At 38.5% G+C, this 27,032-nt stretch overlaps 1 protein-coding gene across 1 annotated transcript in view; it reads right to left on the reverse strand.

Annotated features, from left to right (window-relative positions):
- LOC135462485 (colorectal mutant cancer protein-like) overlaps window positions 1–27,032 on the reverse strand; it is a 105,192-nt gene that overhangs the window by 58,882 nt on the left and 19,278 nt on the right. The window contains 4 exon segments of the mRNA XM_064739711.1: window positions 19,007–19,176; window positions 21,085–21,149; window positions 21,151–21,253; window positions 21,256–21,299. Coding sequence (XP_064595781.1) covers window positions 19,007–19,176; window positions 21,085–21,149; window positions 21,151–21,253; window positions 21,256–21,299 — 382 coding nt within the window.

Raw genomic sequence — 27,032 nt, forward strand, 5'->3', positions numbered from 1 at the left:
TAATGGATGTGCAACTGTGCAGATATATCCATGTACAGTTCACTCTGAAGTCTCTCACAGAGTGACTGGAATTCAGGCTATGCCAGGTTATTTCCTACCACATGACAGATGCCTGATGAATCCTGTCAGTCTGTAGTAATGGTATTGATAGTTAATGTTCCCAGAGTCAGACATTACTGGGGGGTCGTGGTGGTGGGGGGTGGGGGGGTGGTCGGCATCATGTTCTGGTTTGTTACTTACATGAACACCTGGGAATAAGAGACGGAGGGATATGAAGCTCTATTGTTCTCCCTCAGTCAGACTGGAGAATCATGCCCGCACTTTATTTGATTTTGCGGTAGTCCACGACTTCTCGAGATCAACCAGCTTTAAAGAAGACATTGCTTAATATTTGCCGTTAGAACAGTCAAAATATGCCAAAAGTCAAGAATAACGTTCCAGAAATGGTTACTAAGGTCAGTACACTATATGTTTGCTTATATATTAATTCAACTATCATGAATTCGACAGGTATTTCTTCATGCCTTGCGGCATGATCAAAATGGCGTCTTCTCGAATGTTGGCTTCATCTGGCTAAGGGGTATTCTTTTATTCAAAGAAACATCAGTTCACCCTAAGCCTGAAACAACACTGACTTTTAATCAAAGTGATTTTGAAACATGTACATATAGTAAATATATGTTTGTCTTACGTAACTTTGCTGCATTTTTCCTGTTGTGTAAAACGTTTAAAAAATAGAATTTTCCAATTTTGCTTCGTGTTTTCGTTTTCACCAAGAGACCGTTAAAGTTAGAGACGACTCAGATTCTGTTTTGTTTAGGTATTGAACTCTTGTAGCACTTTCGCTACACTGTTGTGTATATAAAGTTTAAAGTTTGGCAGCGCTACCTTTGACACAAGTGAAAAAAAAACGCTACGGAAATCACACTTATCAACCGATCAAGATGACTTGTCCAAAATTCAGTCACCATGCCAGTGACTAAAATCTCACAGATTACGGATTGTAATTGCCATGTAAATAATTTTACGTCTATGACTCACGGTCTTTATCTTCAATGGCATCAAAAAAAAACTTTTAAAAAAGCATGTTTTATTTCATGAACAGTCATTTTTGGACATGTTGTTTGTTTGTTTTTTTTGATAATTTCTGTGTTATAATTTCTTTCTACTGACATGTGAACAGCTGTAAGAAGTTGTATGTTTTGTTGTAATTTCTAATTCCAGAGCACAGTCCTGCACAGGCAGATGTACAGTAATAGAAACCATTTAAATTTTAGATGTCTATTTCAGCAACAAGACACATTCAATATTGCTGGGAGTGTCTTCAATTATTTTTAATGTTTATTCCATTTATTTACAACACTATGGCATATAAAATGAAAACCGAGCGGAAACTTTAAATTAAATTGCGTAACACTATGGAGTTGATAGCGCAGAAGAATAATTAACTGTCAGCAGGTGTATGGCTGGTGGAGATTGGTTCCATTTTATGTTGATAGAGTATGTGCATTTGGCAGGCTATACTTATGTGTATATTTAAGGGAAGAGAATGAAAATGGTCCGACTGAACTACTGCTGACTTTCATTCTAGTGGTGAATCAAAATTTGCACCCATCGGATCTGAGCTTAAATGCTGATTTAATATCTTAATATCTCATTGTAAACTGTCTTTACAAAACATTTTTTTTTTCTCGTTCTGTACTTAGGCCTCGAAAATTCAGAATTAAGACGTCAATTGGCGTCGTCAACCAAACAACTCGTGCCTTGATCAAGTTGAACTGAGGAAATGAGATATAAAATTAAAATTGTGAAAAGAATCATCGTTACTACAATATTCTTCTGAGTAACTAAACATATCCGTCAAAGAACATGCTGAGGCCTGCTGCAAGATATTTAGAATAATCAATACAAATCAAGACAGAAAACCACAATAAATGATAGCAAATAAGTAATGCATACGCCAAAGGCCTTCGACCAGTACAAAACATGCCAACAGTTTTTAAAATTCATTTCATTGGTGTTTTATGCTGTACTCAAGAATATTGCCAGTTAAATGACGTCAGCCAGCATTACGGTGGGGGAAAAGAGTTTAAAATTTACTTTGTACAATACAGTTTTTGTCCGATATGGAGTTTATGCCATATAAAATTAAAAAACTAAGATGGCATGTATACTGGCATCTTCAACCTTTCTACCACTAAAGCTCTTTTTTCAGAGAAATCTATGCATAGAATTATCATGAAAATGATGCTAAAAATGATTTGTTTGTGTCACTTAAGATGCTAGTTTTATTAAACTTCACAGATTATTTTTTACACAGTGTAGTTCTCTCAGGAACGTTTCAAATATTGATCGCAGGATAGGCATCACTTATACATATATCAGCTGTAAGACAAATTATGTATACACAATTTTTGAAGTTAAACAAAATAGTGTTCTGATTTAAGACGTGGTCCTTTTATTGCCTTAGAGATTTGTTTTAACACCTGTATTTTTCAAGACAAAACAGCTTTGGGGTCGAGAAAGTGGGTTAACGATCGGAGACCATGTAGCAATTAATGGTAACACTGAGAAGGACTATTACCCCTGTTACTATTTACTTATTTGGTTAGTGTTTTACGTCTTACACAAGAATATTTCACTGACAAGATAGTGGGCCAACATTATGGTGGGAGGAAACCGGGCACAGACCGGTTGATACCTGTGCTTATAAGTCACAGTAGGGGTTGGGGGGGGGGGGGGGGGGGGGGGGGGTTGGGGGGGGGGGGGGTACTGGGAAGACGGATAAACAAGACATGGGAGATCATGGAGATATAGCCACAGATCCCTTGAGATATCTTTCACAGTTTTGGCTTTTATGAACAAAAGTGCCAGCGTCAAGGTCAGAAGAAGAACAAAAGTGCCAGCTTCAAGGTCAAAATAAGCAAAGATAACATGGAAGCCGTACATAAAGATCTGTGAGCGTCTTTGCTTGACCTTTATAAGCACGCACAAGAAAATTATGATTTCAATCATTACACTCGATCATTATACTGCACGTGCACACAACTCATTTATGACGGTACGTAACACCCACTTTTTCTACTCCATCAGTGATCACTGACCCCAGGTTGTACCAAAAAAGCATGACACGAGATCTGCAAGGAACACCTAGACTATCTGAAATACTGAAAATTACAAGTCATACTTGTAACAAGACACTTCATGGCTAATAGAGCACAACCAATCTGATTTAAGGAGTCATCATTAAAACACTGATCCATCACACAAATTCTGACATCCGTCCTTGCCTTTTAACACCAGAAATTCACTTAACGATGGATCTGAGCATGACAGAAACTTGACTTTCTGTGAGACGTCACAGCCAGTGAGAATTGTTGATGTCTAAGGGCATGAAAAGGGCTTCTATTATGCTGTAACTTCATGCAGTATACTACTCCACAAATGGAGGCATTAAATCCTCTTCAAAACACACAAGTTAAAAAGATATACCATTAAACGGAACATTAAAACCATTCAAATGTTTTCTCTTGTTTTACTTTGTTTACCCTTTAATGCTATCACTTTGGCAGGTTGTGCATTAAATCCCATTATCTTTGGGCTTTTTTTTTCAACACCCATCAAATAATGCATAAATATTATTTTTAATGGCCATTAAATAAGTTATATTTGAGACTTTTTAATGGGGAATGAACTATAAGTAACATATTTAATGGTCTTTAAACTCGTTATAAGTTGAAATGCTGCTGTTGAAATAAGATGTTGCCTTAAGCCATAATCATTCTTTCATTCAATTTATGTATTTATTTAATTGGTGTTTTACACCATACTCAAGAATATTTGCATTATGGTGAAAGGCAGAGCCCGGGGTAAACCCACGACCATCTGCAGGTTGCTGAGAGACCTTCCCAAATACAGCCGGAGAGGAAGACAGCATGAACTGGTGTGTGAGATTCAAACCTTCCAACTTTAGCTTGGACTCCTAAGCCAACCTGACAATAGCATTCTAAATACAGTTCACTATGCAAACTAGTCACCGCAATTGTTAAAACTGCATGACATACCAACAAAATTTGTTACATTCCTTTTCTATCAGAATATAGTAGTATTTTAATACTCACATTGCTAGGAAAGCTTTGGACACTCAAGATATTTCCAGGCCACTTGGAACGGTTGCTTCTCCCATTCGTCTTTCTCCATTTTTGTCTCTACACTTGAGTCATCCAAAGATTGAAATTTTCGGATAGGTTTAAAAGCTTTGATTTTTGTCAAGCAATAATTTTCCACTCCGTCAGGAAAAAATAACCTTATCAGATTTCATTATGTAAGTTTGATAATATACAATTCTGGATTATACAATCACGCCACAAAGAATGTCTTTAATCTTCAAGATTCAATCTGATTGGTCAGTAATATTTTGGAATGCACCACTCAGAGGAGACATGAAGAACTTTGAAAATGTCCTGCATAGTCTAAAACAAAGTCTTAAAAGTTTGAATCTATCGGACGCCTTCAAATGTGAGTCCCTATCTGAAGGGGAAACTGCTTGATGATGAAAAAGCATTTATCAACAGAGCATTAGTAAAGTAAAAGTTTTAGAAAAATGTCAGTGACGTCTCGTTCAGAAACTGTCACTGTTAGTGCAGACTTTACTCATAAACATTAAATTCCTTCATCCATCTGAAGAAAACATTGCTGCATGTTTTAAGTAGATCATCAAGCTTTGCTTGTCTCAGAAAACTGTACTTCAACAGACTGTCACATTAACTTTCATCTCAAAAGTCCTCATGAAAGAAATGAAAGCTCCAGAAGTTCTTCCCAATCATCATGACACTCCAACATCGATCTGAGAGAAACAATGTTCGCAACATGTCCATTAACGAAACACACTTTTATGAATGGCATAAGACAGATCTTACAGCTGTATCTTAACCATGTAAACATCTGCTTGTCATTTTTAGTACATGGCTAAAACACATGGAGGCAAAACTTTCTGAAAGTCATGTCCCATTTCTATCGGTCATCATCGAGCTCCTGAGTCCTTCTTGGAGAAACAAAACAATGTCCATGGCATAATGGCCATTAAGAAAACACAGTTGATCTATTCTACTAGATAGGTCTTCAAACTGTCTCTCAGGCAGCAGTGCAGATTTACATATGTACAAGTCAAGTGTGGAAAATGGTGTGGTAAGAAATCCCCAAATTCTTGTACATAGCCAACTGTATCCGCAACCATCCAATTCCACCCATCTTCTGAGAGAAATAACTGCTCAAAAGGAAACATGTTCAATAAGGAAACACCATTTTACATATTAAACAAGTCTTACAGCTTCAGTTTTGGTTACAAGGCATAAAGGATCTTGCAAAAACCTCTCCAAGTCACCAACTGTATAGGCCGCCATCAAATTCCAGCAGTCTTCTGAGACAGACATTTCAATGTTTGAAGGAACTGTCAAACCACAACGTGTCCATTAAGCAAACTATTTCCGGAGTTTCCGAGGGTTAAAATTCCACCGGCAGCACTGTGACTCAACAGAGACAGGCTTCAGCAGACAACATACACACGTGGTTGACAGCTGATAGAGGAGACGTTACGACATGTCAATGTAATGTGGGAGCTAAAAAAAAAAAAAGGCTTAGGCCCAAGAGAACAAAACATTGACAGCGTTAACTGGATTGTGGCAGATGTTGTCTGCAGTGGTGTAGAGGTGACGGCCAACTGAGCAGAATGTTAAAGCAATGTTCATGTCCCCTAATTCCACTTTCAATCACATCAAAATAAAAATAACTCTTTACCCCAACTGAACTGAAAATGACGTTAAATTGAGCCACGAGACGAGACTGAGCAGGTCCTCTAAGCGATCGATATTACCGCCCAAACCCCATAGGGGCTGGATTCCACGTTGAATTACGAAAATAATGTGATGGTGAGCTTGTGGATTTTTCTCCCTCGTGTTAAAGTTTAAACATAAGTGAATCTTTGTTAAGTGACACAGCATTTTTCACTGCAAATAATAATGCCTGTATAACTTGTTGTTAAGAGAGTTTGTTAGAAACTAAAATCACTGTAGTACTTCAATTATTCCAGTGTGTTCAATGCAGGTGGCAAAAAATTTGTAGGGTGAACACCAAAGAATACCTTTCCTACAAACGAGCACCAAAAAGTCTCAAATCTTGCGAGGAAAACTGAAAGTAGTATAATACCATCTAAAAACAAAAAAAGCATTTCAAGTGTTTTCATGAAAAACAGGACGGTCTCTTGAAACGCTTAAGATTCAAGATCCTAAACATGTACCACAAAATGCATTTCGGGGCCTCCGTGGCTCAGTTGGTTAATGTGCTAGCGCAATGTAATGACCTAGGAGTCTCTCACCAATGTGGTTGCTGTGAGTTCAAGTCCAGCTCATGCTGGCTGTACGTGAGAAGGTCTGCCAGCAACCAGCGGATGGTTGTGGGCTTCCCCCAGGCTCTGCCCGGGTTTCCACCCACCATAATGCTGGCCGCCGTCGTATAAGTGAAATATTCTTGAGTACAGCGTAAAACACCAACCAAATAAATAAATAAATGAAATCAAAAATGCATTTCTAGAGCCTTGAGTCAAATCCTGAATATTCTGGAGAAAATCTGTGGTGTTATAAAAAACCCCCATCATACCATTTGAATTTCGAATTTGAAAATGTTCAGCTCATTCTATTACCTGAAGATAAATAATGTTTTTATCAATGATTCCTGGAGAAGTGAAACCACACTGTGTGTCCAAAAGAGTGGATGTTCTAGACCCTCATCCGTTTTCATATCACATCGAAATGAAATTACCCTTCAGCTTACTGATCTAAAAATGACAGAAAATGAAATTAACCCATTTAATTCTCAGTACTGATTTTAAACTAATCATGATGATAGAATTCTGATTGTCTGCCAACCAACTTGATCATCAAGGCATGAAAGACTGAATTGCTTGTACGTCACTCATATGTAACTGTTCTAACTGATCTTCATGTTTTCATTGGTTGGAGGAATTTTCTTAAGGTCAATAGAACAAAGTACACAGTGTCATTAACTGTCAACAGGCACTTCAGGAAAGCAAACAGCTTCACATAGTCATTACAAGTACGTGTAGATCTGCATCGTCTGCTTTATTTGACCGGGAACTCATTCATGGACTACGAATTTAAACTATGATATGGAATTCATGCCTGGAATATTCATTGTCTGCCCGGCATCATTGAAAACTGATGACCGCTTCTCTCTTGTGTGTTACCGGCTTTATTTCCTATTTGTATAATTTCTTACACACCTTTGTCTTTGGGAGCTAGTGTTAAACGTTGCTTGGAAATGGATCTTGCAATTATCGACTTTGAACGCCCTTTACGGACTAGGAATGGTATATGAATGTCAGACATGACGCTTATATTAGTTGAAATCATAGCTTAAGATTGAACTGAATAGCCAAAACACACATTAATAGCAGAGTTTCACATTCAAGCTCTTTTATCTCTACAGGTAAAAAAAGTCCTAATGTATCCTACGACTCGGAAAAAAAAACGTTAGTCAATCATTGCGGGATTATGCCCCTTTACAACAACTTGGGATGCCTTGAAAACATTTCGCAAAAGTTGTTTAGAGTAGACAAATTATGGAAAAAATTTAGGAGCTGAATGTTTGTAAGCTGGAGAAGTTTCTACAGGAAGAGGTGTCATTTGTGCCTATGGAAAGCGGTGAGATTAGTGATCCGTAAATTAACGTCAACAAAGTTTGCCTAACATTTTTCACAAGTCCACTTGACACATGAGGAATATTTTTACCTTCAACGACAAAAGAGTTACCCTATTATAACTTTCAGAATCCCAAGCCCCATGTGAACTGCAATCCATATACACGTAGAATACAGGACTGTTTAATTATTCCAATACAGCAGAGACACACGCACAACATCTTGTGTTCTTTGAGTTAAAAAAATAAAGTTTCCAATTCAGCTTACTACTTGAATGATTAGTTTTAAAATGAAAACTGCCATTGTAAGCAATGAGTTTACTTTCAATCCCATCAAAATACAATCACTTTTCACCCCCATTGCACTACAAAGGCATTAAGCGATGCCATTAGATTTAATGTCCAGCTAAATCATCAAGATCAAAATGAATGCAGAGACATAATGGCTGGATTTGATTTAATTTAGATTTCAGTTCGACTGCATATGAGTTTTCAAATTAGAAACAGACAGAAATATCGAAAAACCAATAACCCTACCTCTCTTTTCTTTTAGATAACTGTTTGGAATTAAAAACCAAGAAAACCATTGCTGCGAATGACTCCCGCGTGTGGAATGTGTATCATTGATTTATTTGATTGGTGTTTTACGCTGTACCCAAGAATATTTCACTTATACGGCCAGCGTTACGGTGGGAGGAAACCGGGCAGAGCCCAGGGAAACCCACAAATATCTGCAGGTTGCTGGTTGACCTTCTCATGTACAACCAGAGAGGAAGCCAGCATGAGCTGAATTTGAATCTGTATCATTGACAGAGAAGAATATTTTGCTTACACCAAGGACGTAGATAATGGATGTGTCATGTTACAAAGCACTTATAATGTATTCAGTAACTGATTTGAAGTTTCGCCCTGGGACTCGGGAAGTGTATCCCGTGAGTCATTGTGTTAATTGTGGTTGTTACCGCCTGGGCGCCACGGGAGAGCATCAGGGGTGGTCGGGAGAGTATTTACAAGAAGGTAATAGACAAGCTCACGCTTCACTGAGCAGTTAGTCTATGCTCCTACCACGAACAGTTAATGTTTTTCTCAGTTTTAATCATAATGATTTTACTACATGCACTTTGCAATAGGTTGATTGTTTTATTACTGTTATTTTGTGATAAATGGGAATTTGGGAGAAAACATGTGAAGATTAAGTTTGATTACCGAGTACCTTTACACAGGTGGAGTGTCATGTCAAATATCCATTTTTAGACTGCAGGGCTCTCCGTATACAAAGCGGTACCAGAATTCAGCACACCGCAAATCCATACTTACAAACGAGGCCTTACTAGCAGACCAGGTGATGAAGATGTGAAATTGTGATCAAAGGGGCACCTAAACCACGTGCGTTTGCTCCGCTGCAGCTAAACATTTCTTGTTCATTCTGGTGTAATTTGAAAGGGTGCCAACTTCCGCCCATATTTCGTAAACATGATACTTAATTTACTTAATACTTAATCGGGTCCCCTCAGATGAAATTCCAGTCATACAGACTGGTTTTATCTACATGTGGATACAAGCCACATACAACCGCAGGATTCAGAATTTCCACTTGTCTATCCATCGATCACGTGATTTTTACTGGTGAAAAGCAAAACAATAATTCTTTTTGTCGCTGACGACACATAAATCACGTCTGCGAGAAAACTGTTTACAGGAAATCATAAAACATTTTGTTTTTAAAGCCAGTGACAGTGTTGTGCGAACACGTAAAGCGATAACAACTCAAACAAATCCTGTCTCCCGATATGCCGGATTTGCACACAGTACTACCCGATAGGGGTAAAACTACATCCTGGTAGTTTTTGGAAACCTCTTGTGAAGTATGTTTTCTGTGTTTAACGGGAGGTTCTAGATTTAAACACGCGGGAAAAGGAACTTTTTTGCAATATGAGGACAGTTCTGACAGTTGTGGTGGTGTCTAACCCCTCTCAACTGTCATCTTGCCGCCAAATCAGATCGTGCGAAAGTAAATGACAATAACGTGTGAAGCTCTAGGTCATTTATCGCACATCTACTACAACAGATGCCATCAGTTCTCATCTTTCCAAATGGAAATACGTGTTTTCTGTGTTAATATAAAAACGTAACCATACCAATCTAACTGACCTAATTTTCTGTCCACGATCTTGAGGTTACATGTACTCATTTTAACTGATTCTGGGAGTTCTATGGATCTCAAGAGAGGTGTTTTTGAAGTTTACTGGAAGGTAGGATGATACACTACCCAAAGTAACATTTCATCACCTTGACTTCTCTCTATAAACTTTTTCAAGCCAATTTTTTTTTTTCAAAGACAATACATGAACTTAAAATATTGCAGAAATGCAGGGCAGAAAGACTTAAGTTACATGTATATAGTACAGCCAAATACCAAAGGGCTAATTGTTTCTGATCAAGGTTAAATCTCATAATCATAATGATATTATCTCAAGCAATTTAATATCCAAATGTACCGTAGGCCATGTAAAAAGTGCATCTGATTAACTTCATAAAAACGTCGACCGCACAGTAGCAAAAACAAAGACATTACTGGCATGTTTTCAAAGCAATTACGTGGCTCAGTTGGTTAGTGTGCTAGCGCAGAGTAATGACCCAGGAGTCTCTCACCAATGCGGTCGCTGTGGGTTCAAGTCCAGCTCATGCTGACTTCCTCTCTGGCCGCACGTGAGAAGGTCTGCCAGCAACCAGCAGATGGTTGTGGGCTTCCCCCAGGCCCTGCCCGGTTTCCACCCACCATAATACTGGCCGCCATCGTATAAGTGAAATATTCTTGTGTACGGCGTAAAACTTCAATCAAATAAATAAATAAATCAAAGCAATTACACGTGGATTATTGGTAAAATGTTAACAATAGATTAACTAGCATCAAACCCGAGCAGTGTTGTTTTATATAATTACATTATTTCATTGTTCAGTAACAGCATGAGAAAGAAAAGGCTTATGAATCAATAATTATGGCTTAATGCCACATATAAATAACAGGCTTATGTGTATTAGTGATTAAAAAACTGACAAAATAATTAGATTAAGTGGATGGGTTTCAGTACAGCTGTAACTAAATCAGGATTTTTTAGTTTTGAGAGATTACAGACTATACTACATTACAGATGCAGTTCTTCATGTATCCGAAAAATTAGAGTCTAACTGAAGCCATGGCATGCGATTACCACATTAAGTTATACTTTTCACATACATGAAGAACTATATATATATATATATATATATATATATATATATACATATACATCATATTGCTGCTCATCTCCCTCACAAATTCAAAGAAAATAACGAAATCCTCTACCAAAAATTAAATTACATATGGGACAATAATAAATGATTGTACACTTATGAACTGTTTTTTTGTTGTTGTTGTTGTTGTACATGTGCATTAAAGGCCAACAAAACTACTCAATATATAACTATTTTTCACTCCCTCATTTCTTACCACACTCTTTGCCCTATAAAAAGCTATCAGCCTGTTTTGGGTGTCCTGATTTTACTCAGTATTATTTAAAAGAAACTTGTGTAGGCCATACAAGACACTACATGTCCAATATTAACTGCATTTTTGAAATATTGCCAACATGGAGTTTTGCCAACAGTACTGAATTTCTTGCACGATGCTATAAAAGAGATAAGCTGAAAAAGAAAACTTGGAGGGTGGGCATTTTAAAACTTCACCATTATGGAATGTTGCCAAGGTTACCAATTTTCTTTACCAATCATGGAAAAATGGAGAGTCACAGTGACAAAGTGGAGATTAACCAGAGATTTTCTACCTTTGAAGGCCATAATATGACGAATAGCAGGGTCACTTTTATCACATTATTAACACTGACAACTCCGATATCAAATCAAAACTCAATCTCTAATGTTCTGTGAAGAACACCAACACTTCCCAGACGAAGTGGATCTAATCCGACAGAAAGGCATATTAAAAGATGATCAAAGCTAGAGTCGGTCCCTTTATAAAAATCAATCAATGGTCGAGTGGCTCTGGGTTCTTTTAAGGTACCAGCAATGGACCAGCTACAGTTCAATACAGCAGGTCATTGACCATAATCCCTACAGCATGTTAAAGAAAACCACATTCATAAATATACAAAGTCAAAAAAGCCTTAAAGGCCACTCACTGAAATAACAATTTTAAAAAAATTAGTTTTTAAAACTTTTGGTGAGATTAAAAACAGTTTTGTGAAAACAGCCTTTGATCTGTGACTTAGGTCAAGCATAAAAACATGTCACATGCCTGCACAAGTTATCCCCCCTTGATTTGACATCTGGATGACAAATACATGCTGTCAGCTACCTGGGTTAGAAACCCTAGGCAAAAAGTGGTCTACCCAAACCAGACAATATTCTGATATATTCTAATGAGGTGCAAAAAAAGAGTGCACAAATCAGTATTGTACACTCAACCATTATGTTTTATGTCAGGGGCAGTACTATCCAATATAAAGTACCTCTAAACTATTCATTTTGTAGTGAAATGTACAGTAATTGCCTACAGCGCACTGCTAGGGACTAGGGGATTCCCCATTCTAAAATAGAAATGTACATACTGCGTCCATTGATTCATTTATTTGACTGGTGTATTACACCGTACTCAAGAATATTTCACTTATGCGACGACAGCCAGCATTATGGTGGGTGGAAACTGGGCAGAGCCCGGGGGACAACCACAGGTTGCTGGCACACCTTACGACTTACGGCCAGAGAGGAAGCCAGCATGAGCTGGACTTGAACTCACGACAACCACATTGGTGAAAAGCTACTGGGTCATTACGCTGCCCTAGCGTACTAAACAACTGACCTACTCCACCGAGATTACACCTCTAATATACTTGGGCACCATGCTTTTTACAACAGTGAATTCACAAACACGAGGGAGGTGCATTACAGAATTCACAGGGGACACAATAATAGTTATTTTGGGTTCCTCACTGTGTTCTCGACGCTGGATGACCCAAGGCATAAGCTGATTTTACCATACCCAGTCGATTAGAGTGCAATTACACCTCACCCAGGTGACCTGCTTTGCCTTTAACTCTACAGAAACACCACCACTTGCCGTGACGTACGCGATTACTACTTCAAACCCACTTTTCATGCTGTCTTTCATGGGTGCGGCCATGTTGAATAACTTAATATTCATTAGCTTATACATGAGAAAATAGTTCATTTTTATTTTGGATGTTTTTGATTAACTCGAATCAGAAATACTTCTTACATATCTGATGCTCCTCTATCAACAATTACCCCTAAACTGTGGGGGAAATCACTGCGCTGATGGCGCTCATCTGTACACGAGCCTTGTCTAAGTACCGTAGGATCACGCAATCTCGAATGAGCAACTCCCAAAATGAAGCCTAATGTTGAAGTCTTAGGTATACACAAGAAAATCATAATGGCTTCCCATCAACAACTGATTGGTGCTTAAGCATTATTCAATTGCATGATCGATTTTACGGAGGATAAAAGTGATGTGCCCCCTATAACCCACCAACATCTGCCAGGCCCAGGTTTCTGGTTATGGAATTACCCAACTATTAATTAAATAAATACATACTTAGTTAAGTTATACCCACTTAATACATTTTGGGAGTATTACAACCAATTTTGAATTTTAACACATGACTGAACGGGCCATTCTAAAATAACAGGAAAAACTTCGATCGGATTTGCACTGAGCGATTTTTGGCTCCAAATTTCTAAAACAGCCCCCTTCAAATATGAACATACATTGACACAAGATTAGGGCTCAGGGCCTAATGTAAGTACGTGTACTTAGTTCCACTGCAGTGTTAAGGAGGATCTGTGGAAAGTATTTTGATGAAATAAAAGTTGGATTTCAACTCTTTTTCACACAGCAAATTATGCATGTATTCTGTAAGACGGGTTGGGGGTCGGAGGTCGGGGGTCACGTGACCACCCCATCATGTCTCAAACAAAATGGTAGCCCAGTGTTAAACCATTGGGGAAAAAGTCACTTTCTGCCACTTCTCCAGCGACCAGTAAGGCCTAGTTGTACAAAATGACATAAAAAAAGCTCTGCAGAAATACTCAGACTATCTGGAAAGCTGAAAATTATACAAATCCAATGGAAACAAGTTCGCTGACCGCGATTCAAAAATAGGCATTTTCCTATGAAGTTTGGGTGAACCTTTCTCCACTAAGGATATCGCGTTATCTCTAGCTTCCAATTTATCTTACAGAACTCCCCTCTTGAATTTTGGAAGAGTACTAAAACTTTTACCAAGTCTAGCTTGGTCTACAGACACATGCCTGGTCAGTTCTATACCATCTCTCCCTGTGCCAGGTTTGGAAGAACTATACAATCAGAGCATGTGGGGGAGAGGTGGGGGGTGGGTGGAGGTTGAGCAGATTTATAGGTCTGTGGGGGAGGGGATAGCTTGACCAGGTGTGGAAAGGCTGGATTTCTGACACACAGGTTATTGCCCAGGTGGAGTTGCCTTATACACACAGGTGATTTGGCCAGAGTATTGAGAATTACCATAATGAACCCAATAATTGCAATTACCCAAATTCCTCAACCTTTTCACATATGAAAGAGAAAGTTTCAGTGCAGTTTATGCACCTTTTTTAATTGAATTTAGGAGACAAAAGCCCATTGGTTGGGTTGAGTTGGCCTATTTCAGGGCTTCACAAAAAATTCAATTTTATTAGTGTCAGTTTTAGTCATGCCTATAAGCATTACTCGCACAGACACTGCAGAGAAAATATCATTTGGTCGTGAATACATCCAAGTCCAAAACTAAGTTAGGAAGAGCCTGATGACATTTACTAAAATGACATGTGCCCTGATGTCTGCAGTCTTGAATTATTTAAGCACCCATATCGTCTCTGCTGAAGAAAACTAGAATTGTTATTTATTTATCTGTTTGACTGGTGTTTTTGTGCCATACTCAAGAATATTTCACTTATACGACAGCAGCCAGCATTATGGTGAGAGAAACCTCGAAGAAAACCCACAACCATCCGCAGGCTGCTGACAGAACTCATGTAGTACGGGTGGACAGGAAGCCAGCATGAACTGGACTTGAACTCACAACACCCGCATTGGTGAGAGGCTCTTGGGTCATTGCGCTCGGACATGGAGGCCCCATGTTCTAAAACTTTCAAGCCTAATTCTACTAAATTTTTGTACCACAGCCATCTACCACACTGTTGTTGTTGCTCTGGTTTTACTCTCTATACTACTGCCCTTCTATATCACAATAACTAGGGGGTTTACAGCAGAGTTAACCTGTGGCAAGCAGGCAAACCCCCTCCAACACCCTGTCTTACAGCCTTCAGGGGGCCATCTGGTCTCAGGATAAGAGCAGTTACCCCTGCAGTCCACTTCTCCAAACCTTAAAACTGTCTCTCCCACCCTCCAACCACAGCTGAAAGCCAGTGCCAGAGATTAATAGATTTTATGTTGCAGTGTGGCACACAAAAATTTCTTATCTTTCCCAAGGCAACATCTCAACTGGCAAACCAGTTGAGCTCAACTAGCTACTTGTCAAATGACTGACAGGCTGAAGGGGGTTGGCTGATATTCAAATATGTGGTAAGCGATACCCCCACTCATGAGCCTCCTATCTCCTAGGTCTTTCACCCCATCCATTTTTCCTCCCCAGAGGATCAGAGATAAGCAGTGTTGACAAGAGGGGTACAGACACATGGCAGCAGAGGTCATCTGAGAACACAGTTCTTTGACAGACTTCACCTATGATGAGGAAACTTTACCTGTGTAGACTTACAAGAGTACCAGAAGTAACTGTGCTATAAAATATTTAAAGGCTATAGCAAGGATTTGGGGGAAGGAAAAAAACCACATTTGCTAATCAAATCAAATTTTCTGTACCGATATTAAAAGAAAGCTCAAATTATTGCCTTTAATTAAACAGGGCCTATCAGATTAAATATCTGTACTATTTATAGTGTGAAAAGTAATCAAAAATTTGAAAAAGTTACAATGTGAACCATTTCATCAATTTCAGGCATTTTATTACAGAGATTTTGAACGGTAACACAGGCATGGACTTGGTTTGATGACTAGACAATGGTACATTCACAGCCAATAATGTTAGCGACAGGGTGTGACAGACTATGGAGAATATACAACAAAGAATGCAACTGGAATGATAAGATGCAATAACTAGACAATACAGTGTAGAGAATTCGCAGGCACAAATGTTATTGACTAGCCCAAGGCCTCCATCTAAGGGTAGACTGTATATACTGATACAGGGCGACCATTGGCCACCCTTAGCCTGAGAGCTATGTGGACCCAATTCCGGTACAATGCTACCAAAAAGCTACCTCCTTGTTCAATTCCAATGCATGCGCGTCAGATTCGTCCTGAGTACACATAAAGAATGGCAATTCTGAAAGCTGAAATATTTACGCACATTTTGCCACACTTGCTATTTGCCTTTACATCACTATTCTCCTGTAAATCTTAGCCGAAATCGAAAATAGGCTCATATTTAGAAGGTCGCCACGCACTACCATGTTTTAAAAATCTGGCTCAGTGAGGCACGCATGCACAGCAACGGTTGAACTTTCCTTGAAATCGAATGGAATGGATGCCAAAGAAAACCGCTCTTCCCTTTTCACTGCCAAACTTTGACAGTTTGTGAAACTGTGGGCTTCCTCATTCAGCTCCATAGCAAATTAGTGTCCCTGCTGTCACAGGCTTTCTGTCTGTCAAACCTGACAGCCAGCTGATCAAAACATAGTGAGGTCGTGAAAGGTCAACCACGCATGTGCAGCAAGGAACAACCGATTTATTAAGTCACGATGTCGACACGGCATGTGAGCGTAAGTCACAAATGTGTATTATCTTGGATTTACTGGTCGTAAAGGCTTCAGAATGTGGAAAAAATTGGCAGGGGAACAAAAAATGTCAAATGTTAAAGATCACAGCCGAGATACTTGGCTAGTTATTAACAGGGTGTGATAGACAATGAAGAATAAACAACACCATGAAGTTCCAGACAAAAAGGAGAATAAGAAAGAATGCAATGAAGAATTGAGATTATACAAAAAATACGAATATTTATGAAAATAAAGGACATTTATAGGATCCTATAGAAATATAGGGAAATATAGGAGGCCTGGGATCCCTGTACTATTTAACTAGAATCTTGATGTCCGAAATAGTCTCCTTCCATCGCACATCATTAGCACTACACAGCAACTGTATTTCTCTCTTCATAAAGCAATTACAAGGATGCTGTTCACCTAAACCACACCAGCACGCCCCACCCTTCCATACCCTCACCAAGATAAAACTCTCCAGTAAGCCATCAAGTGGCAGGACCACCCTATGGAACCTCAATCAAGGTAACATATCAAGGAGAAGAAAATGGGAGTGTTGAAAGCCAGGGCAGTTACAGACAAGTCAAAAGATGTTAAAAACTCATTTTTTGCCCCCTGGTGTGAAATTCTTGGAGGTATCTTTTTCCTGAGGGAACAGGCCCCAGAGGTGATTATAGCCGTGATGTGCACACCAGAAACTGTTTTCACCACCCTACTACTAGAGGGTCACATGATGAAACACACTGTACCAGTATTGAGACTATCTTGAAGAAAAATTACCACATTGTTTTCTAGATGATGTACTTTGTCCATTACAGTTGTGTAGATCTATATCATTCCTTGATTTTAATTTCAATGATAAAAGGACATCTCTGTGTTGTGTAGATGTTCTGAGAGGAACTTCTTTCTCAAAATCTTCACCCAACCCTTCCATTTCCCAACTTTTCTCCTAAATTTATTTCTTTATTTATTTGATTGGTGTTTTACGCCGTACTCAAGAATATTTCATTTATACGACAGCGGCCAGCATAATGGTGGGTGGAAACTGGGCAAAGCTCGGGGGAAACCCACGACCATCCGCAGATTGCTGGCAAATACGACCGGAGAGGAAGCCAGCATGAGCTGGACTTGAACTCACAGTGACTGACTTTTCTCCTAATGAATACTGACTTACATATGTGTGTGTGTGTGTATTTATATGTATATGTATATGTATATATATATATATATATATATATATATATATATATATATATATATATTGTAGTCCAGAACTTAATCCATAAGATGTTCTATTTTGCCCACAAAGCAATAACATGAGTAAAATAGAAATGAAACTAACAACATAGTGAGCGAGTACATGCATATGGTACATTTGTCATTCTGTCTTCTGGTCATAGTGTACCATAGTGTACCATAGTGTACCATAGTGTACCAATGGTGAACATTCAAATACACATCATCTTTGAGCTCCATTTATACACGGACCTGTTTAAATAATGCTACTCAATCAACTAATGCCCTAGATACATGCATATTGTTCATTTCATGTTTCCTTGGTTTGAAGTTAATGTTCTACTACAGAACCTTTTCTTTAGTCGACTGTAACAGAAATGAGTAAAGCCTGGTACCAGGACACTAAGCACTATTTTATCCAGGTCAAACAGTCTTTTAATTTCTAGTCCATCATGCTGGCATCACAACAAAGACAGAACAATTAATGTTACACCAGAAATTGAAACACTGTAACATTGTATACACTATGTTATAATCAACCAGTATATATGTACAGCTATTATCAGTAACCAGTGATTCATACCTGTATATATGTACAACTATTATCCCTAACCAGTGATTCATACCTGTATATATGTACAACTATTATCCCTAACCAGTGATTCATACCTGTATATATGTACAACTATTATCCCTAACCAGTGATTCATACCTGTATATATGTACAACTATTATCCCTAACCAGTGATTCACACCAGAATAAATGGATAACTATTATCAGTAACCAGTGAATCATACGACTATATATGCATAACTAATATCCCTAACCTGTGATTCACACCAGAATATATGGATAACTGTTATCAGTAACCAGTGATTCACACCTGTATGTACAAATATTATCAGTAACAAGTGATTCACAGCAGTATATACGTACATTTATTACCAGTAAACACCGAATCACACTTGAACATGTGTACCTAGCCAACCAGACAAATGACATACAAACATGACTGAAAGTAGGCAAGAAAACACAATTCCAGAGAGGTCAGTTGATATTTTGTCATGATATAACATAAGTTAGCAAACCAGACAAACCAGTAAATAGACACATAGACAGACAAAAACGGCTGAAAATAAAGAAAGAAAACATCAATACATGCAATGTTTCATGTGTACGCACCCGATTGGCCAATTCCAGAAAGTTTTCCGAGCCGGAATAACTGGCTTGGAGGTTTTGGAAACCTGACGGATCATGTGACTCAATAAGTTTCTGAAAACTGGGAGGTTCTGGGCTCATATCACGGGCCCCGCTATCGTAGTCCAGACTGTCTGGTTTCCCCGAGTGAGCCCCTGAAACACATGAATATTCATGAAGATAAATATTGATGGTTTACTGTACATGTATTTCTCTTTAAAAGGCTATATTAAAACACAAGAAGCTTACATGTATGCACAAAAGACTCCATGTAAAAACCACGTGTCCTGAAAATACATTATACTTATTTATTCGATTTTAAGAGTTTGATTGGGGGACCAAAAGTTTTTAGATAACGTCAGTCCCAAACCGATACGATCACCAACCGTATACCTGTTTTTTTCTGTCATGACTTTCTTAATTTCCCTTCAAACCATACCTTCTGTTTTAGAGGTCCCTCTTCACGTTAAAAAACTTGCAAAAATGATAAAAAAAAAATACAAGGCACTGTTCTTCAAAAAACTGACATGCTCAAATGTCTACCCATGGGCAGGTGCAAATCAAGATGTCCTGATTGCATTTTTAAGTGCAAATAATTAAATGACCTCATACAAAATTTTATGAGCGTACACAAATGTACACAGACATGTGATTTAGCAGGTGAGTTCTGTTATACTTCTCAAGCAAAATCAATAACCAGCACACAACATTCAATCATAATGACTGTAACAAATCAAACCTATTAATCAGATGTCGTTAAGCTCTTTAAATCATAACTGTACAATGACAGGTTTATACAGGCTTGCATCATATCAAATTGCAATATCAACAGTAACCAGCCAGTCTTGGCAGCAAGTAACACGACTGCAGTTTCTTGTGCAAATATTGATAATAAATCTATCTTGCAAAGAGACAGAAGGAGGCCATTAGGAACTGTAATAGGGAATTTGCATTCAGGTCTTCTTAAACTAGCTAAACAAAGCATTACTTGATTTTAGTGTTTGTTTATTATTTCTCACAGTCAGTGCAAACGCCATCAGGAAGATCTGGTGTTTAAACACCATTCAACAATTAACAGATTTTTTTGGCAATACTGTGCAAGCACAAATAAAACTTGGAGGGGGGGGTGCAATTTTCTCATTCTTTATGCTTAATTGCTCCAGGTAATTTCATGAAATCTTTACTGAAGGACTTTATATGAAGCTGCATCTACCTCTACATATCTCACATTATTCCATGTCAACTACTGTACCAACAGTACATATATTTATACATCTCACCCAGATTATCATTTACACTGTACATGTATCTCACACTATTCCATGTCAACTACTGTACCAACAGTACATATATTTATACATCTCACCCAGATTATCATTTACACTGTACATGTATCTCACATTATTTCCATGTCAACTACTGTACCAATAGTACATATATTTATATATCTCACCCAGATTATCATTTACACTGTATATGTATCTCACATTATTCCATGTCAACTACTGTACCAACAGTTAAAATATTTATATATCTCATCCAGACTGTTATCACTTACGCTGTGCAAGTATCTCATATTATTTACTGTTAACTAGTCTACAACACCCTGAAATCTTCTATGCTATACACCTAAATTACAAATACACAGTGTACATTTATTTCCTATTTTATCTCTACCACCAGTATATGTATCTCACCAAGGCTGTTTATCATTTACACCTGGTACACTTATCTCAAATTATTCCATGTTAGCTACCAAGTCGTATCTGACCCAGGCTGTTATCATTTACACTGTACACTTATCTCACATTATTTCCATGCTAGCTACCAGCAGTCATATCTCACCCAGGCTATTATCATTTACACTGTACACTTATCTCACATTATTCCATGCTAGCCACCAGCAGTCATATCTCACCCAGGCTATTATCATTTACACTGTACATTTATTTCACATTATTCCATGCTAGCTACCAGCAGTAGTGTCTCACCCAGGCTGTTTTCATATACATTGTGCACTTATCTCACATTATTCCATGCTACTGCCAGCCATAATATCTCACCCAAGCTGTTATCACTGCTCATTGTGGGCCAGGAAGACATGTTGGGGTTGTGGTGGCAGATGAACCCCGGTGTCAGATTCGATCCCCGTGTCGTCCATGTAATGCTGCGAGTCTAGCTCCGTCATGACGCGCGTGCGGTAGCGGATGAAGTCATCAAAGGTAATGCGATGGTGCGGTTCATCCCCATCTGGTGCATTATCTCCTCAGCTGACTCCCTCCATGTTCAGCTTTGCCGCACATCGAGAAAAAGTCATCCCTACAGGGAAATAAAACAAAAGGGGGGCTGCAGACTTTCTTAATTGATTGGTGTAAAAAAGTTTTCATCCTAGATGTAGTCAAGTTTAAAAGTAACACTAGGTGACTACCATGTTGATAAATACATATTTACAGATGTACACCTCAATATACATAAAGCTTAGAGGCACCATGCAGATTTTAATAGCCAGGTGTTAGGGTATCTATTCATTGAAAAAAAAAAGACTACTGTGTTGAAGTCAACGTCAGACAGATAGAAAAAAAAAAGGAAAAAGTTGTATATAAAAACATAATTAAGAATCGACGAATACAAAGTCTGGCTAAATCCACATGTACATGAGACACAGTGTCTGATTAACAAAATGCCTGATGAACACAGTGTCTGATTAACGCAACGCTTGATGAACAGTGTCTGATTAACAAAATGCCTGATGAACACAGTGTCTGATTAACACAATGCCTGATGAACACAGTGTCTGATTAACACAATGCCTGATGAACACAGTGTCTGATTAACGCAATTCTTGATGAACACAGTGTCTGATGAACACAGTGCTTGATTAACACAACGCTTGATGAACAGTGTCTGATTAACACAATGCCTGATGAACACAGTGTCTGATTAACACAATGCTTGATCAACACAACGCTTGATCAACACAACGCTTAATCAACACAGTGCCTGATTAACGCAATGCTTGATGAACACAATGCTTGATGAACACAATGCTTAATGATGAACACAGTGCTTGATCAACACAGTGCTTGATCAACACAATGCTTGATCAACACAATGCTAAGGCCGCAATACAACCTACAGTCTGCATCTTCCACCTGTGCAGCTCAATGTGTTTATATCCTACACGTATATCACACAGAGAATATAGCTTTAAAAGGGATACAGAATCAATTCTGATTGGCTGGTGTGAGGGAGAGGCAAATCAAGGTTATGCCTTGCTTACCAGTAAGCTGATTTTTAGGCATGGTACATTTATTCAAGCGTTACCATACCTACAAGATTTAACCCAGGAAATCCTATCTCCACTGTCAGCCAATCAGCGTTGATTATATATCCCTTTCAAAAGATACATCATGCCATACATTTGAGAGCCTTTTAACACCCATTCTACAAGCACACAGAGCACCTGTCACTTGAAAAGCAGGGGTGTGCAGACATACATGTACATGTACAATCGAAGTGTTATTTGTACATACACATATACATATAAACAGTGTATGTCATGTACAATTGCTACTAAACTCCAAAGCGACAACTTGTAATATATTTGTATACAGATGTTACACATGTATTTCCAAAAATGTGAGTCTTGCATATACCTGCATATAGTTACTAAATAACTATATGCAGGTATATGTGATTTAAATTACACAAACACATAAAAAAAAAAAAAAATATCGAGATTCCTGGAGTTGGGTATTAACTCTCAGCCATAATACAAACCCAGACTCATCTCTATTTAAGCCTTATACATGTAGAATACACAACTGAGCTTTGACCTCATTTCCCACATATCTCAACCCATCAGTAAAATTATGCATTTACAGACTGTACCATTTTCTTTCCAAAGGGGAGATGGACTGGGTTCAATCAGGTGCCAATTTGGGTCTGATTACTTATATACCAGTATATACATGTAGGAGTTGGGAGACACAAACCATATGTGCAGTATGTCTTACACTCCTAAAATTTATAACGTTTCTTAGGTAATAGATTGCAGGTGCCAAAAGGAGGGTCCCTACCAAGGGGGTTCTGATCTACTGTGAACCCCCTGATCTAAGTGCATGTGTGTGAGTCAAAGACATTCAGACCTACAGTAGCAGTCAAGCCACAAAGAGTTTAGTTACCAGCAAGCAATACCATTCCATGTAAACCAAATCCTGCATTATCAAGTCTTCTTCCCAATGAAGAATACAGTGAGGGATGTTTACTGGGTTAAGAGTGGGTTTATCACACTTCTGAAGGCCAAGAACTGTCAGGGCCATATCTAGATCCAAGGGATGTTTACTGGTGTAAGAGTGGGTTTACCACACTTCTGAAGGCCAAGAACTGTCAGGGCCATATCTAGATCCAAGGGATGTTTACTGGTGTAAGAGTGGGTTTACCACACCTCTGAAGGCCAAGACCTGTCAGGGCCATATCTAGATCCAAGGGATGTTTACTGGTGTAAGAGTGGGTTTACCACACCTCTGAAGGCCAAGAACTGTCAGGGCCATATCTAGATCCAAGGGATGTTTACTGGTGTAAGAGTGGGTTTATCACACTTCTGAAGGCCAAGAACTGTCAGGGCCATATCTAGATCCAAGGGATGTTTACTGGGTTAAGAGTGGGTTTACCACACTTCTGAAGGCCAAGAACTGTCAGGGCCATATCTAGATCCAAGGGATGTTTACTGGTGTAAGAGTGGGTTTACCACACCTCTGAAGGCCAAGACCTGTCAGGGCCATATCTAGATCCAAGGGATGTTTACTGGGTTAAGAGTGGGTTTACCACATTTCTGAAGGCCAAGAACTGTCAGGGCCATATCTAGATCCAAGGGATGTTTACTGGTGTAAGAGTGGGTTTACCACATTTCTGAAGGCCAAGAACTGTCAGGGCCATATCTAGATCCAAGGGATGTTTACTGGGTTAAGAGTGGGTTTACCACACTTCTGAAGGCCAAGAACTGTCAGGGCCATATCTAGATCCAAGGGATGTTTACTGGTGTAAGAGTGGGTTTACCACATTTCTGAAGGCCAAGAACTGTCAGGGCCATATCTAGATCCAAGGGATGTTTACTGGGTTAAGAGTGGGTTTACCACACTTCTGAAGGCCAAGAACTGTCAGGGCCATATCTAGATTTAAGGGATGTTTCCTGAAGTAAGAGTGGGTTTACCACACTTCTGAAGGCCAAGAACTGTCAGGTCCATATCTGAAGGTCAGGAATTGCCTTGGCCATATCTGGATTCATTTCAGTTCTGGAAAACATTTGGGTACCCAAACTAATCAAGCTGTATGTACAAAATTAGTTATTTTAACAAAAATATGATGGCTTACCATTAAAAAATTTGGTTTTCATACAGCGTGCTTCCAGTTACAGATTAAAAAGCTCTCAGACAGCAATAATCTTGATTGGCATTTACTAGAATTTTTTTGTGCTACTGCTCGTGATTAAGCCGAGTGATCATAACAACTATAACGATCAAAGTCCAACTCGATAAAGTCAACCTACAAGTATGTGTCGTACTGCTTATGTTGAAAAGTTTGCGAGAAACCATGCAATCGTGAGCCTCAGGTAGTGTCTGGCCATATTTAGTATACGTACAGGTGCTCATGGGTCAACGCCGCCTCTCGACAGCTGTCAGCTCTGATGTAGCAATGTCAGCTGATGCATGCGATACCATACATGTAATTACCAGCCCGTTGGCAAACTACGCTCAGGTGGGCGCAAGCACGCACTGATCAACACAACCGGATAAAACTAGATGTTTTAAAACACAGAGAAGTCAAACACCCCAAGCAACTGCTGTCAGTTGATCGCAAGTTCACGAAGATAGACCAGAGGCCACTTTCACAAAACTTTGTAAATCGCTTTTTCATAACTTTTCTTGTAAACGACTTCGCCTTATGGCAGTATAACCCAGACAACGTCTTTTATGAAAAAAGTTACAAGAAATATGAATTACAAAGCTTTATGAAAGTGGCTCCAGCCCCCCATCAAATGATCCCACTTGCTGCTTCCAGATGCTCTGAGATTCTTCGTGTCACCAAAAACCTAGTTGGTTCGTCAGGTCGCAAGATCAATTTACTCAGTGAAATTCAGGGGAGTTTCCTAACCTCAACTAGTTTGAGATATGTAGCCCTTCTGCGGAGAATCAAACTAATACTAACTTCTTCCAGTTTCTGTATCTCAGCTGTTGTAATATTGAACAGGCAATGCAATGTTTTCACTTTTTGTCAGACTTTCTTAGAAACTTACTTCGATTTTTTTTTCTCAGATTTTCTGAGAAACTTACTTTGCCTTTTTTTTTCTCAGACATTCTTAGAAACTTACTTTGCTTTTTTTTAAGCGTGGTCTAAAAAGAAACCACGTCTCTTCTAACCTAAAGCAGAGACATCATCATATATGTCCAACATATTTTAATGGCTTGCCCAGAAGTTGCTTGTCGTGCAGATATATTTCAAAAGGAAACAACCCTGATGAATGATTTATTCAATTAATTGATGTTTTGCAAAGTACTGAAGAAAATTTCACTTATGACTGCAGCCTGAATAATGGTGGGAGGAAGCCGAGTAGAGTTTCCCCAGTAGAAATTCACGGCCATTCTCCATGCATTTGATGATTTGTGACAGTTTAACGCTGATCTAAATGATGACAAAAAATATCCCAGAGTTTGTATTCTTGGTGACACCAGTTGATTTCACTACATTTATCTGTATACTAAGAGTACATGTTGGTATTTTCACATAAATGTATTGGGTAAACCTTGCCAAGTGTTATATTTACACTTTAATACGTAAATATTTTGACAGAATGGGATTTTCACTACCCAAACAAATAATTTCCAATTATGTTTTTGACAGGTATTTCATCTGCATATACATTGTACAACATAAGCAACATGGACAATGGGAGGGATGTCATACAGAATACAAACAGGGGAATGATACATACGCTTACAAGGTACACGTACAGTATTTACTGTAATTCTTCAACCTTGTCGCATGTTTGCAAAGTGTTTATTCAAGCATATTCTGATGATATTATTCTATGTAGACTGATAAAATTATACCTTTTGTGGAGCCCTGAAACTGGCCAATCCAACCAATGTACATGTAGCTCTGTCTCGAAAACCAAATTAAAAATGTGCTTAAATTGCAATAACTGTTACTCTTCCACATGCGAAATGGTTGAGGAATTAAGGTATGGCAATATTTTGCGAGAATGAGATAATGATGTTTTTTTGACAGGTATTTCATGAGCATATCCATTGTAGAATACAAGCACAATGGACAATGAGAATGACGTCAAGTAGAATACAAAACACGTGCTTTCTACATGCACATACAATGTACATACTTACACAATGTGGAGTATTTATCAGAAAAATGTACGATATGTCATCAGAATGATTTTAATCTGTGTATTTCATTACAATGTACATCATTTAAATATTACACATACATGTACACATCTCCATGTAAACAAACAATGCAACGTTATATACTACAGTATAATACTCTTGAGTACGGGGTAAAACGCCAATCAAATAAATAAATAAATATACTACAGTTATATGTATTATATAACTATGTATAACACTGCATTATAACAAATCACGATTCATACGTGAATGTTTCAATGTAAATATAGTTCTTTTCATCACTCTAATTAATTGTTTAGTAACTTCACATGCCAAACCTCCCCAAGAGAGCCCCAGTACAAAAAAAAAAAAAAAAAAATCCCCGGGCAGCAGAAAATTGCAGAACTGCTTCACAAATTAACAGAGTTACTGAAAATAATACACATGTGCATGTTCCCTGGAAAGTGTAGGGAGAAAGTCCCTCAACAACGATGAGCATAGTGAATTTTCACCACAGACGCTTCCGCCATTAGAGACGCTATACCTACACCTTTTTTACGGGGCAGTGTCACTGAAGCTATGGTAGATACCTATCTCAATGTATGTACATA

This window comes from Liolophura sinensis, chromosome 2, assembly GCF_032854445.1.
Source record: "Liolophura sinensis isolate JHLJ2023 chromosome 2, CUHK_Ljap_v2, whole genome shotgun sequence".
In the NCBI taxonomy this organism is placed as follows: Eukaryota; Metazoa; Mollusca; class Polyplacophora; order Chitonida; family Chitonidae; genus Liolophura; species Liolophura sinensis.